Source organism: Hyposmocoma kahamanoa, unplaced genomic scaffold (genome assembly GCF_003589595.1).
Source record: "Hyposmocoma kahamanoa isolate Upper Pololo Valley unplaced genomic scaffold, ASM358959v1 66, whole genome shotgun sequence".
NCBI lineage: Eukaryota > Metazoa > Arthropoda > Insecta > Lepidoptera > Cosmopterigidae > Hyposmocoma > Hyposmocoma kahamanoa.
This window is the reverse complement of record NW_020653854.1, coordinates 14,294,001-14,306,875: the sequence shown is the minus strand read 5'-3', so window position 1 is coordinate 14,306,875 and position 12,875 is coordinate 14,294,001. Positions and strand designations below refer to the sequence as shown.

Below are 12,875 nucleotides of genomic sequence, written 5' to 3'. Positions count from 1 at the left end.
TATTTCCCATTTCGTCTAATTTTCCGATCGGTCCGCTTGTCCAAACGGCGTGAACCATCTTTTACGCATATGCATTAAATGTAATGCAGATTTATTGATGTGCATCACAAAAACGTTCAAGTGTTTTGTTGTCGTCTTGTCGACATAATGTATAATTATTGTGAAAACAAGAAGGTGTCGTGAGTTTGCAGAGTACGAAGGGCCCATTACAATGCCTTATTAAATGGCGTAGTGAATTTTGAAGGTATACGACACTATAAAGAATATGGTCAGATTCATTGATTTGAAATATTATTAAAATACTGTTTGCTACGCTTCCATTAACACGAAACCGTGACAGCCTGTTGGTTTGACCTACTGTCTCTCAAGCAGAGGCCGTGGGTTAGAATCTGGGCTCACACCTCAGAGTTTTTCGGAATTTGAGTGAGAAAATCAATTTGAAATTTACCATGAGCGCTTCAGTGAAGGAAACCATCGTGATAAAACCTGCACTGAAAGAAACTCCGTACCCAGCAGTGGGACATATCAATCGGTCGATGTCGATTGATACATACGTATGTAACAACCAATAAATTTTGTGCATTGTTTAATATAGTCCCCGACTTATTGTTAGAAGTCATTGCACGTTGTTACATATTACAACCAATTTCAGTGAAGCCTTAGAACTCTATGATACAAAATCAATTAACAGACTGGACGGACTAATTAAAATGTCATCGTCTTGTTGCAGATTTGCCCAGATTCGTGGGGCCCGGATCGAACGTCACTGTGGCAGTGGGGAGGGACGCCGCCCTCACTTGCCGTGTCGATAATCTACAGACATTTAAGGTAAATAAATACCTGTACCACGTATGCACTAGCGTAATATATCTGCAAATGACAACTTTTCAAGAGAGATGTTTAAAGACAAGCACAATTTGTTTCATGAAATTATATATAGTGATAAAAACACATGTAACGAATTATCACGTGTGACTCTATTACACAAAATTTAACCGACTCTAAAAAAGAAGGAGGTTGTCAATTCGACTGTATTTTTTTTTCTTTTTTTGTATGTATGTTACGCGATAACTCTGGCATTTGGAAACCGTAGTAGAGTAGTCAAAATTTAAATTTTTTTAAATAAATTTGGAGAAAATATTTGACACAATAGTTTCGTGCACTTTCCGGTAACCGATTTTAATAAAACTTGGTAAATAGATGTAGGTAATTAAAATAGTAGGTAAATAAAAACTTTTGAGATCGGGTTTTAGTATTCTGTACTGAGATTATTACTATTTTATTTATGAGTTATTTAATAGTACCTTTTTGTTTTGGTCTTCTATTTTGGAAGTTAGTAGCAGTAGACTCCTTGTCAATTAATTCGTCTAGGACATCAAGCCATTTTACCTTCTGCCGCCGAGTAGTAATTAGTATGATGGTATGAAACTACGGGTACATGAGACTGTGACGGGCGCAATGGCAGTGTGCGTTCAAAATTTAAATAGCACTGTGTTATGGATGTCGCTTACCACCAGGTGCAAGCCTTGTTCGTGCCGTCACTTGGTATCATAAAAAAAGTTGTGAAAGAAATATTGAAACGCCAATGGTCGCTTTAAAGAAATTTAATGTTTAGAATCTTAAAGTAAAGTATTGAAACTAAAAGGAATCGGCATAGTAGAAGACAATATAAGTAATAATGTTACCGGTAGCATAACTCAAGAGGTTTCTTAATCTAAATACTATAGATCGTACGTCTTAAAAAGGTCAAAATTCCGTCTTATATTTAGATGACGCTGATCAATAGCCTAGAAGTAGTTTATAATTATACTGTAAATGGCCCTAGATATCAAATAAGTCCTCTTTATTGTGATATATATAAGAAGTATTTCTTTTTCCTTGTAGTATGTATCTATAACTAGCTGTAGAGTTCCTTGTGTGCGAGTTCATCCAGGGTAATACTGCCACCTTACCTATTTCTGCCGCTAAGTAGTAATGTCAGTAATACTATTTTCCGGTTTTGAAGGGTAACGGTGCTGGTAAAATAACAGGCACATGGGATTTGTCAAATTGTCTCAGGGTGACGGGCGCAGTGGTACTGCCCCTCAGGTTTTTGCAATTTAAAGCTCTGATTGGCACTTTAACTGTTATGGACAGGCGTGTAGCTTACCATCAGGCGCACGACTTGTTCGTCCCGTCACTTGATGTTATAAAAAAAGTATTATTTAAGTATTGAACATGAGCTAAAATTATTTTCTGAGCTTTTACAAATATTCGTGTCAATAGATGGCATTGTGTGTTACAAAGTAATTTATAAATTAATGCTTCCTTATAAGGGTAGATGGCGCTAACCCTAAACAAAATAAAAGAAAAGCAATAAGCGTCATCAAATTGATTTGTTTGTTATCACTACAAATTAGAGTTTGAAAAATTGCAGCTTGTTAGTGTGAGGCCAGAAGAGCGTAATTTTGTGAGTTGTGAGTCGCGTAGTTTGCGCTGCATTCGGTTTCATATAAAAGTACGGTTTGTTACACACGACGACGCAAAAGAGTTATCTGCCGACTCACGGGCGTAATGACGAATGACTTTCGGTCGCATCGTGAGACGGGCTGGCGCGGGTGGAGGTTGTTTCTTGCGAAAATGGTCGATACGGAGCTTAAAATATAAATAATTGAATAACTTACTTGATTGTTATTATTAGTCTTTCCTCTGGACTGATGGCTTGTCTCATATTTGTATCTGACTTAGTAATAAAAGGTTTTACTATGCTTAATCATTCTTGAAAAACATTTATTGGCATGTGGTAGTACTTAACAAATTGCTGTGGATGTTCACATACACTTGTATATAATATAAGAAACTGCCATTACTTTAATCGTTTCATATTGAGTGGATGTACCCCGTTTTTTCTTTTCCTAACATCGTCTTCTAATGCTTCATAAATGCACTCTATTTTTAATGGATCCATTACACTATTACGACACAAACACCCCGTATAAACGCTTAAAACTAACTGAATAAAATACGTTCATTTGGCGCTCCAACCGAATTTCGGTCGAGCGCAAACTGCGCAACTCAAAAAACGCAACTTACAACTCACAAAATTACGCTCTTCTTGGTTCACCCTTAATGTAAAACAAATTAATTTAAAAAATTGCTATTTGGTACTCGTCGCGACATCTGTTGTTCCAATTGGTACTAAATACCCGACTACGGTGACTATCGCGACTAGCAGTCCTCTCGAGTTATTAATCTATGCTAAGTAGTTATCCAAGAATATGGATCATTGTTTCATTTTTAATTTGGGTCGCAACAAACAATTATACGTTACAAGTAGCATACGGTGTTTAACGAATTTAACCTTTAACCTGTGAGCCGTAAAATGCATTTTGGTATGCACTTCCTACGTTTTAAGAAACTTTTTAAGCCAATTGGATCTTTAATTACATTACGTAAATGTAAATTTCAACCAAAAACCTGGAATTCCTTTATACTTTTCTGTTGAAAATGTAAGAAGGTTTTTAGAACCAAAAAGTTGACTAAGATAGGTAGCTTCTCAAAATTCTGATCTCAAATACTAATTTATCACGTTCTATACCTGAAATTATTATTTTATAAAGTCCTCAGATTTGCATCCAAATCGTATCTAAGTGCGAGACTTGACGATCCAAGAATTTACTTTCTTCTGGAAGTTGAGATAATTTATGTTAAAACTTTCCACTGAAGTTCAATATTTATGAAATTTGTCGGATAAATATTTGGGGAGATTTCACGGTTTACAAAAATATTAAAAATTTGTAAGTTTGAAGTTTGTGATTTTGTTTTGAGAAATTAATGTGGTTGTTTAAATGTTTTATTTTCAATTTCATTTTCTATGAATAGAAGCAAAACTTAGCTAATACCAGTACACTTAATATTTTGACATACATACTTGACATCCGCCTCTAACTGGGATAAGCAGATAGTGTTATAGACATATATCTGACATAATATAATATTCTTACTTCACAAAATGTGTATAATAAATGACTAGGTATATAAAATTTATAATTTGTCTTACACAGACACAAACTCAAACTAATATAATCAAAATTATTTCATAGTTAATCAAATTTCACTTCGAATAACTCTGATATTCTTTCGTAAGGCTGATTCCTCTGAAAAGAATGAGTATGAAACTCTAGGGGTTAATATTTGTAAATAAACATTTATACACATTTGTTATGTATAATACTTAATTCAAATATAATAGATCGTGACAACCTGCAAGACCTAAACGTGTCACTATCATGGATTTTTACTTTTAGTATAAAGTTTTTGTTTGACTATAGTTTTAAACTTCGTAAATAATAAAAATGTATACATTGCCTCTTAAATGTATTTGTGACTTTTGACGACGACTGTCAAGAACTGCCAGTTTATTTTTAACCGACTTCAAAAAAAGGAGGAGGTTCTCAATTCGTCTGTATGATTTTTTTTTTGGATGTATGTTACGCGATAACTCCGCCATTTGTGAACCAATTTTGATGATTCCTTTTTTGTTGAGAAGAGGGTACCTCAGTGTTGGTCGCATTTAAATTTCAAGAAAATATTCCGCCTCTAAGGGTGGCAAACTAGGGGATGGATGACTTTTGAGGTCGCTTTTTTTAACCGGAGGTTAGGTTATTATTCCTTTTATTGCATTTTGTCGTTTATATTGTGTTATCTTTATGTTTGTATAGTAGCAGTAGAGCTCTAGTGTGAAAGAGTTTGTTCAGGGAAGTACTGCCACTGTACCTATTTCTGCCGCCTAGCAGTAATGTGAGCAGTACTGCGTTCTGGTTTGGAAGGGTAAGGGTGCTGGTGGGATTTGTCAACTTACGTCTCACGGTGACGGGTGCAGTGGTGATCTTTACGATGTAAAGGTCTGAGTGGCACTGCCACTGTTATGGACAGGCATGTCGCTTACCCCCACATGCATGACTTGTTCGTCCTATCACGTGGTATCACAAAACAAAAAGTTGTTTTGTTGAAATAAACACCATTAATTTGCATATTTATTGCTTTTCATAAAAAATAACATAAAATACAGTAAATAGAATCGAGTCACTGTGCCACTTCGAGTTTTAAGCTGTAAATACCTGTGGAGCACTGACACAGTGCCCGTCACCGCGAGACGTAAAGTTGACAAGTCCCATATGGCTGTAATTTCAAAAGTACCCTTACCTTTCATATACGGAACGCAGTTCTCACATTACAGCAAGGAAGCAGAAATAGGTAAGGTGGCAGTACTTCTCTGGACATCCTAACTCTTTCACTAAGACTTTTACTGCTAAACTAAAATTTATTAAAAAAAACTTAATGTATTTTTTTTATTACCTATAAACAAAGTCAGTCAACAATTAAAACAGAATACGTAAAACAATATAAATTAATTGCTGCACCGTAAAAAAAACATCCAAGTTAAAGTCAAAATAGATTTCGGTTTAGACCTTTTCAATTTTCAGCCTGAGCAGTTTGATATTAAGAAACTCTATTAACAGAAAATTGAGGAAGTCATGATCTCGTCGGAAATGATAGTTGATAAAAAATGCATTATATTTCTAAAAATAATTGTACCAACTAATAAGTTTATGATTTTTTTATAAATGGAATCGATTTTGAGGGTCAATCACATAATGGAAATGATATTTTCGGCTCAATTAAACGATTCAACAAACAACAGGACATTTTTGGGATGTCTTTTTTTTTCTTCAACCGCTATCTACGCGATGTTGAATGGAAGTCTCTTCCAATGCATGTCTTTCATCCCAGTATTGTGCCTTACTCGTCTCTCTTTGCGTCACTTTGACAAAGTCTAGCGCATCATTTGTCTGCTTACGCTTCTGTGCCTATGTCTGGGTCACCACTCAAGCATCCTTCTACCCTACCTGCCGACTTGTCTACGGTGTATATGGCCTGTCCACTTCTTGTTGGCTAACACTACTTCTATTTTTGAAGTAACCTAATCAACAACACATAAAAATAACACGAACTACATGAAACAATTTATGTGTTAGTGAACTATTATAACTCTCCTATTTAAGCATAAAAAACTCATCCTTATTAGGGCTTCATTACACTGCGAAATAACACTTATATCTATTAAGATAAAATTTAACACAAAAACGCATATTATCAGCCCCAAAAATCATTGCAAATAGAAGCATTTTGAAGTCTGACCCATGCAACGAAAAGTACTTAAAAAATAAGTTTACGCATGGCATTAAATGGGTCTTTAAATATTAACTGAAATAACGGATAGCTCACGTATTCAAGTCGAATTTTTGCTCGACATGTTTCGAACCAATTTGTGGTCCTTAATCATGAGATTCCGCGGCGGTGACTCGACGGAGACTGCGCGCCAAAGCCCTGGCAGCCCGATCGACCAGGCGCAGGCGGCGTCGATGAGAAACTACCCTCGTTTGCTTCATTTTTATTAAAGTTATACGCAGGATTGCACATTACACTAACAACGTCATTTTCTAAAGTCTCGTCTATACTAACCACAGATGTAGTACCTTACACTGTTTTCCAGCCGGGGGATACCGACCATACACTAACATGATTGAAATTCGAATGTCGATCAATCTCGATAGTTTCACGTACTTTCCGCGGAATGAAATGCTTTTCTCTAGCGAGTATAGTGCGTCGAATCCGAATCCAATGAGTGTTCCGTCACTGCAGAGCCCCAATTATCCCGGTCCTTTGGCGCGCAGTTTCCGTCGAGTCACCGCCGCATAACGAAACATGTCGAGCAAAAATTTGTCTTAAATACGTGACTTATCCTTTAATTCAGTTAATACGTCTGAGTCTCACGATGGTTTTCTCTGTCTTTAAGTGTTATGAAATATTCTAAAACATTGAAGACGGATTTACTATTGTCTCACGTATCGTGACACGTCAGAACGGATCGGCTTCATACATTTTTAATATGATTAGATTTATATTAGTGTGTCGCAATCTGACGTGACGGCCTGTGCTGTGTGTATGAAACCGATACCGTTCTGACGCGTCACGACACGACACATCAGACAAATGTAAACCCGGCTTTATAAGTGTGCCCAACCTCTAGTTCAATTTACAATTTGCAATTTTTTTTACATAGTTAAACAAAAACACTTGAAACGTCGAATTTTTTTAAGATTTTTACTAATTCGAAAAGCAGATTCCCAGGAGAAGAATGAATAAGAACTTCGTGGGGGTAAAGAACCAATCGTATCACTGCTACAGGTTTCCATTCATTCAAGTACGCAGAGGCTGTGTAAGTAACCTTTCATAGAAAACAAACCTTTTGTTTCACTATAGATTTAACCTTATAAAAACGTATGCTTCGCAATTTGATAACCTCGGTGGCCCAACGTTTTGCAGCGTGTGTGCCGGATCAGGAGGTATTAGGTTCGACTTGTAGTAGGAAAAATTTGGGAAATAAACTTTTCTAAATTGGTTCAGAGTGAATTCCATTGCTTTAGCAGTAATACTATGGGGAAGTCCCTGTTTGAGACCAGCTAGTTAGTGTGGTTGTCTGAAACGAAAACTGAATTTGTGACTTTATGAAGACGACTGTGAGAAACAGCTGCTTATTTCTGATGCTCGTGTTGAAATTCTATATCTGACGCTATTTTTTATGAAAAAATACAGCTCTTCTTAATATAAATTACGCTTTCGTAAGTGTATGTATTTTGACGCTAGTGTAATAATGTTAATGTCTTTAAACATAGCACAGGGGCCTTATTTGTAAGTTGTCCAAACCAGGTTGTGATTTCTAAGTTAAAATTATCGTTTTTTTAAGCTTACACACTGCCGATCTTAGAAAAAAAAAGAAATACCAGTGATCACGCAACACTCACTTGTTCATTCAATATACGTCACCCTATAGTTGTATCTAATTATTTCCATCTGTTCTAAAATACCCAAACGGAGACGTAAAATACCCAAAGCATAGATAATGTTGAAAATTATATTCCTAGCCCAAATATCTCTCCGGGGAGATAATTACTCCACTGGTGTCCAAAATATAAATTGACGTTCAGAACAGATTACTCGGATATTCCTTGAAGGTATGCTCTCTGTTATGCCTTCACTCCGACGACTTCGATGCTGTTGATAAATAAGTAAATGAAAAACATCTATTCCTAATGTTATTTTTGATATAAAATCTTAGATTGATTTTTAAGACTTCATTCTTATCTTTCAATATAGTGTGTTGTTATCGAGTTCTACGATTTTTATGGTTGCTACACTGCATTTTCAAAACAAAACGTTTCGGGCTCGGAATGACGCAGACAGCCGTGACCAGAATATAGCCCAAAACGTTAGTTTGTTTTGACAAAAATATACGCTATCTATCTCTGTCTTGTTTTCAATACTTCTAACATTTTTTCTCTACATTCCACGCAAATATGCCTTACCTATTTCTGCCGTCAAGCTGTAAGATGAGACGCACAGGCGTGTCGCACCAGGCGCACAAATTATTCGGTCTCGTGACTTAGTTATTCCAAAAAAAAAAAAAAAAAAAAAATCTAATACAATGGTCACTAATTAATTAATGTGTTAAAGAAATTTGATTTTTGTTATAACGAAGAAGGTTCCCCGCTTCAAAGTCTTCCAGAGATAACATTAACACCCTATTATACTATACTGCGGAGGAGAAAAGGCATAATAGTCAATTTCATTAAAACTGAGTTGTTTATGGACTTAGGTTAAATTTTCATGCTCCTTCGGTCGGTCTACACAATAGTTAGTTATTTGCCAAAAATTTTGTTTTTACGAAAACATAAACACGAGGGATATGAACTAAAACGTTAATCTTTTTTGTTTCGTTTTTTTAATTCTATTAGTAAACTTTATAGTTTGTATTTACGCCCTTTGTTCCCCGATGTATCGTATATTTAGGTACATACCTAACTTCGATGATAAGAATGGTTTTTCAAACTTGTGACAAATAGAAGAGAACTAGGTACTTGGGGCAACGGGCTACAACGGGCTGGGCAACTCGAAGACTAGGCGCCTATTTTGCGTGTGGAAAGAGAAGAGAATGTCAAATTATTAAATTCATAAATCAGGGCCTCCCTCTATTGTGTATACGATGTTAGGACGGTGTAATATTTTTGACATTCAATGTTTTCATAAAGTCCGATGTTTCTCTTGTTCGAATCATTAAAGATTGCTAATAACTATACTAAACGTCGTCCGCGAATTCGAAAGAGAGTAGACATGCCGGACGTTTCTTACGTGATTTAAATACATAAAAGTGGCATAAAGTCAATAGTTTCCACAAAAAATACACCAAAAGTTAAAGTGAACGGAACTGTACGTGTTTGTAACATTTTACTGTTAAATTAAAGCAGTATAATAGTATTAAATCTAAAACAAAACTCTAATTTTCGTTAAACTTTTTAAAATTTGAACTTTGATCCCATTATTGAACAAAAGACCCGAAGGACAAAAGAATTGTGGTACCTACTTTTTACATGTTATAGTGAGCATAATTTTCGGCACTCGGACTTTGCAAATTAGTGGCGCAGCCGAAAAGCGGTGGACATTCACGCATGACACTCGGGTTCAATTCCAATAACCCATATTCAACAAAATATAAACATTATAAGTATTTTATTTTCTTTCTTCAAAACCGTCTATCAAATTAAATTATTGCCAAAAATAGCGTGTAGTGTTTTAAGTGGTTTATGACAGAACCAAAAATTATTGTTGTTCTTAGTGCTTTAAGTCAAAATAAACATTCTCTGTATGGTGTTTACTATAAAATTGTACAGCTGCATAGCGACTTAAATTAGGTACTGTACTAGACTCATGCAAAATTGAAACTAATTGAAAACTGACAGTGAAATTGTTATTTAAAAACATGTCCACAATAAACACAAGTACTCAAAAGTGACACCTGTCAGTTACTAGCGAAAGTTATAGGTCATACAACGACATCTATAATTATTGATCGTCATTTCATAGATTTTTATAATAACTCGTTGTTAGTGGTAACACCTTGTGGTGATTTTTATCAAACTATAAATAAGTATTGTTACTAGACTCAAGGGGGCACGAAAAAGAAAAAATGGCTGCCACAGCTTAATAAGTGTAAACAAAATATAAATAATAGAGAATTTGTGATTTGTGTTACTTGTAACAGAACATATGATTTAACATGTGCAAATGTCTCACCTCAAAGATTTCGATTAATGACTACGGATAATAAAGTAAACTAGAAATGTCAATTATGTTGGTTGGATATTCATAAACAAAAAGATAATGTTGCAAGTCGCAAAAAATCGTCATAAACGTATCTACCGAGAGCTCGTTCAGCTCCTTAGATGATGATGAAACTGAGGTATCATTGAACTCAATCAATTTAAACACAAGCTGTCCCGGGCCCTTAGATCTTGTCTTGAGAGTGATTTACAGGATTTAAAAGCTGAAATCAACAGGATGAATTAGAAATTTGAAGCAGCTGACAATGAAATTAATAATTTACTTAAGGAAAACTCTACGTTACAAAAACAATTACAAAATAAACAATTAAAGCAAATATGCAAAGTAAGTAACTGACACCAAACACACTTCTCGTCTCATCAGCCATTACTCGAGTCAAAAAAAGAATAAAAGAATAGATAAAATGAAAAGAACAACTTTGGATATTTTTAATTCAGAGAATGTGACTATAAATATTGATGAGCACTACTCCCCGCGAGACGGCGCTACTAGTTCACCAAAATTGCAAGATACTGAAACGAATGGTATGAATCCATTAAAACATGATACTCGACACGTTCAACACAACATTTGTATTATTAGCACGAATAAGAGAAAAGGAGTTGTAACTACAGCAACATCCACCATCCAGAATACAAAAATTTGCCATTTCTTGACAGCAAATGTAGGACTGCAGCCACTATTGACAAATTTAGAGAAAAAAGTGAAAAATTTTACATTATATGATTCCTGTGCTATATAATGATAGGTGAAAAAGATTTTGAAACCAGGAGTTTCATGACCACTCGTTTCGTGACAACTCAATTCCTCAGGGAAATGTTATCGGATGTATCATGTTTTTAATATACATAAACGACTTTCCAAAATGTCTTGAAGCAACTAGTATATTATTTGCGGACGTCGTTTCAGTATTGACATCATGTAAAAGTAATTTATATCTGAAAATCAAATTAATACAATTTTTAACCGACATCCAAAAAAGGAGGAGGTTCTCAATTCGACTGTATATATATATTTTTGTATTTATGTTACGCGATGACTCCGGTATTTGTGAACCGATTTTCATGATTCTATTTTTGTTGGAAAGAGAGTACCTCCATAGTGGTCCCATTTCATTTTGAAGAAAATCATCCCCCTCTAAGGGTGGCTGATCACGCATGAACATTCATTTTTATAAATAGCGCCTAAATTTTACTTAGGGAGCAATTATTTTAATGGTTAGTTTTGCTATTCTCCAATTCAAGGCGTTTTTCTCTCTCAATATACTTTGAGTAGTGAGAACCGATTTGTATCATCTCCTGTGTCAAGTCCTGTATAGTGGTGAACTATGGGATATTTCAATAAAACTTGGCAAATAGATGTACCTTTGAGATGAGATAGGTTTTTAAATAAATAATATATTTTCATGGATGACTGACTATAATTTAGATATAAATTTCAATAAAACTAAAATAATGGAATTTAGGCCGTTTCAAAAAACGCCATTAAATATTATTTTTTCAATAAATGATTAAAATTTGAGAGTGTGAATGTATTCACACTACTTGGGCTTGACATTGATACTAATTTAAAATGGAAAATGCACGTACAAAAAATAAAAAATTAAATCTTGAGATTTACATACGACAGTTAAAAAGATGTATAAACCAAAACACAGCCCTTAGTGTAAAAAAGCTCTTAGTTCAAAAAAAGTGTATGCGTATCCTACCTAACTTAAAAATAACTGAAAGCTGTAAATTACACTTTTAGCGTTTGAAAATATTGACTTTGCCGGCGATTTATGTTTTAGAACTATGCAAATTTCTAAGACACCACCTTGAACTATATTTAAAACAAGGAGACCAATCTCAACGCTACCCGTCCCGGTATAAAAATAATTTAATCAGACAGCCATCCAAATCAAAATTATTGTTCTTCTAGTTCACATGAAATGGCCATTCAAATATATAATAAATTACCTAATGACATAAGAAAAAATTTAATTGACGAATGCTATTACACACACTTCAAGAATATTTTGAAGATAAACTATTTTAGAATAAAATTCAAATCAACTATTATACAAATACACTATTTAATATTTCTTTGACAATATAACCTTTATATTTTTAACTCTTTATATCTTTATTGTTAAACGCGTTGCCTAACAGGACGATGTAAAATAAACACTCTTATATTTTTAAACGATTACGTATCACTTTATTTTTTACACAAGCGTACACTTTTGCGTCACAACATAAACTGAATCTCAGAAACCTTAATGTTATTTTTGGTGGTGACACCCCACTTTACCATCGCCATTTTAACTGGTCTATGATTGGTCAGTTCACTGATTGGTTGAAGTCACTGATTGGTCAAATCCAGGTGCCGCCACCAACATTCGATTTACCAACTATATCTTATAAAAAGCAATTGAGTTACTTATTATACATTCATTTGACAATTTGCAATTAAATAACGTAATGCAGCACCTTAATAAACTAGTGTATTTTACACAATTTTCTCACGTATTTTAGATATTTTAATATTAAGCTAACATTATATTTTATAGTCGTCACAAAATAATAGATCATATTTGACAGCTAAACCAGTCGATAGTATGTAACTTTGAATGCAATCAACGAAACAGTAAATAAGCAATTAATAACTTATTG

General features: G+C 34.5%; 1 protein-coding gene across 1 annotated transcript in view; it reads left to right on the top strand.

Moving 5' to 3' along the window:
* The first annotated feature begins 449 nt into the window (after nucleotides 1–449).
* The window catches only part of LOC113231910 (cell adhesion molecule 1-like), a 49,129-nt gene continuing 36,703 nt past the window's right edge, over nucleotides 450–12,875 (top strand). Inside the window, exons 1-2 of the mRNA XM_026466452.1 lie at nucleotides 450–558; nucleotides 731–828. Coding sequence (XP_026322237.1) covers nucleotides 450–558; nucleotides 731–828 — 207 coding nt within the window. The remainder of the gene's footprint in view (nucleotides 559–730; nucleotides 829–12,875) is intronic.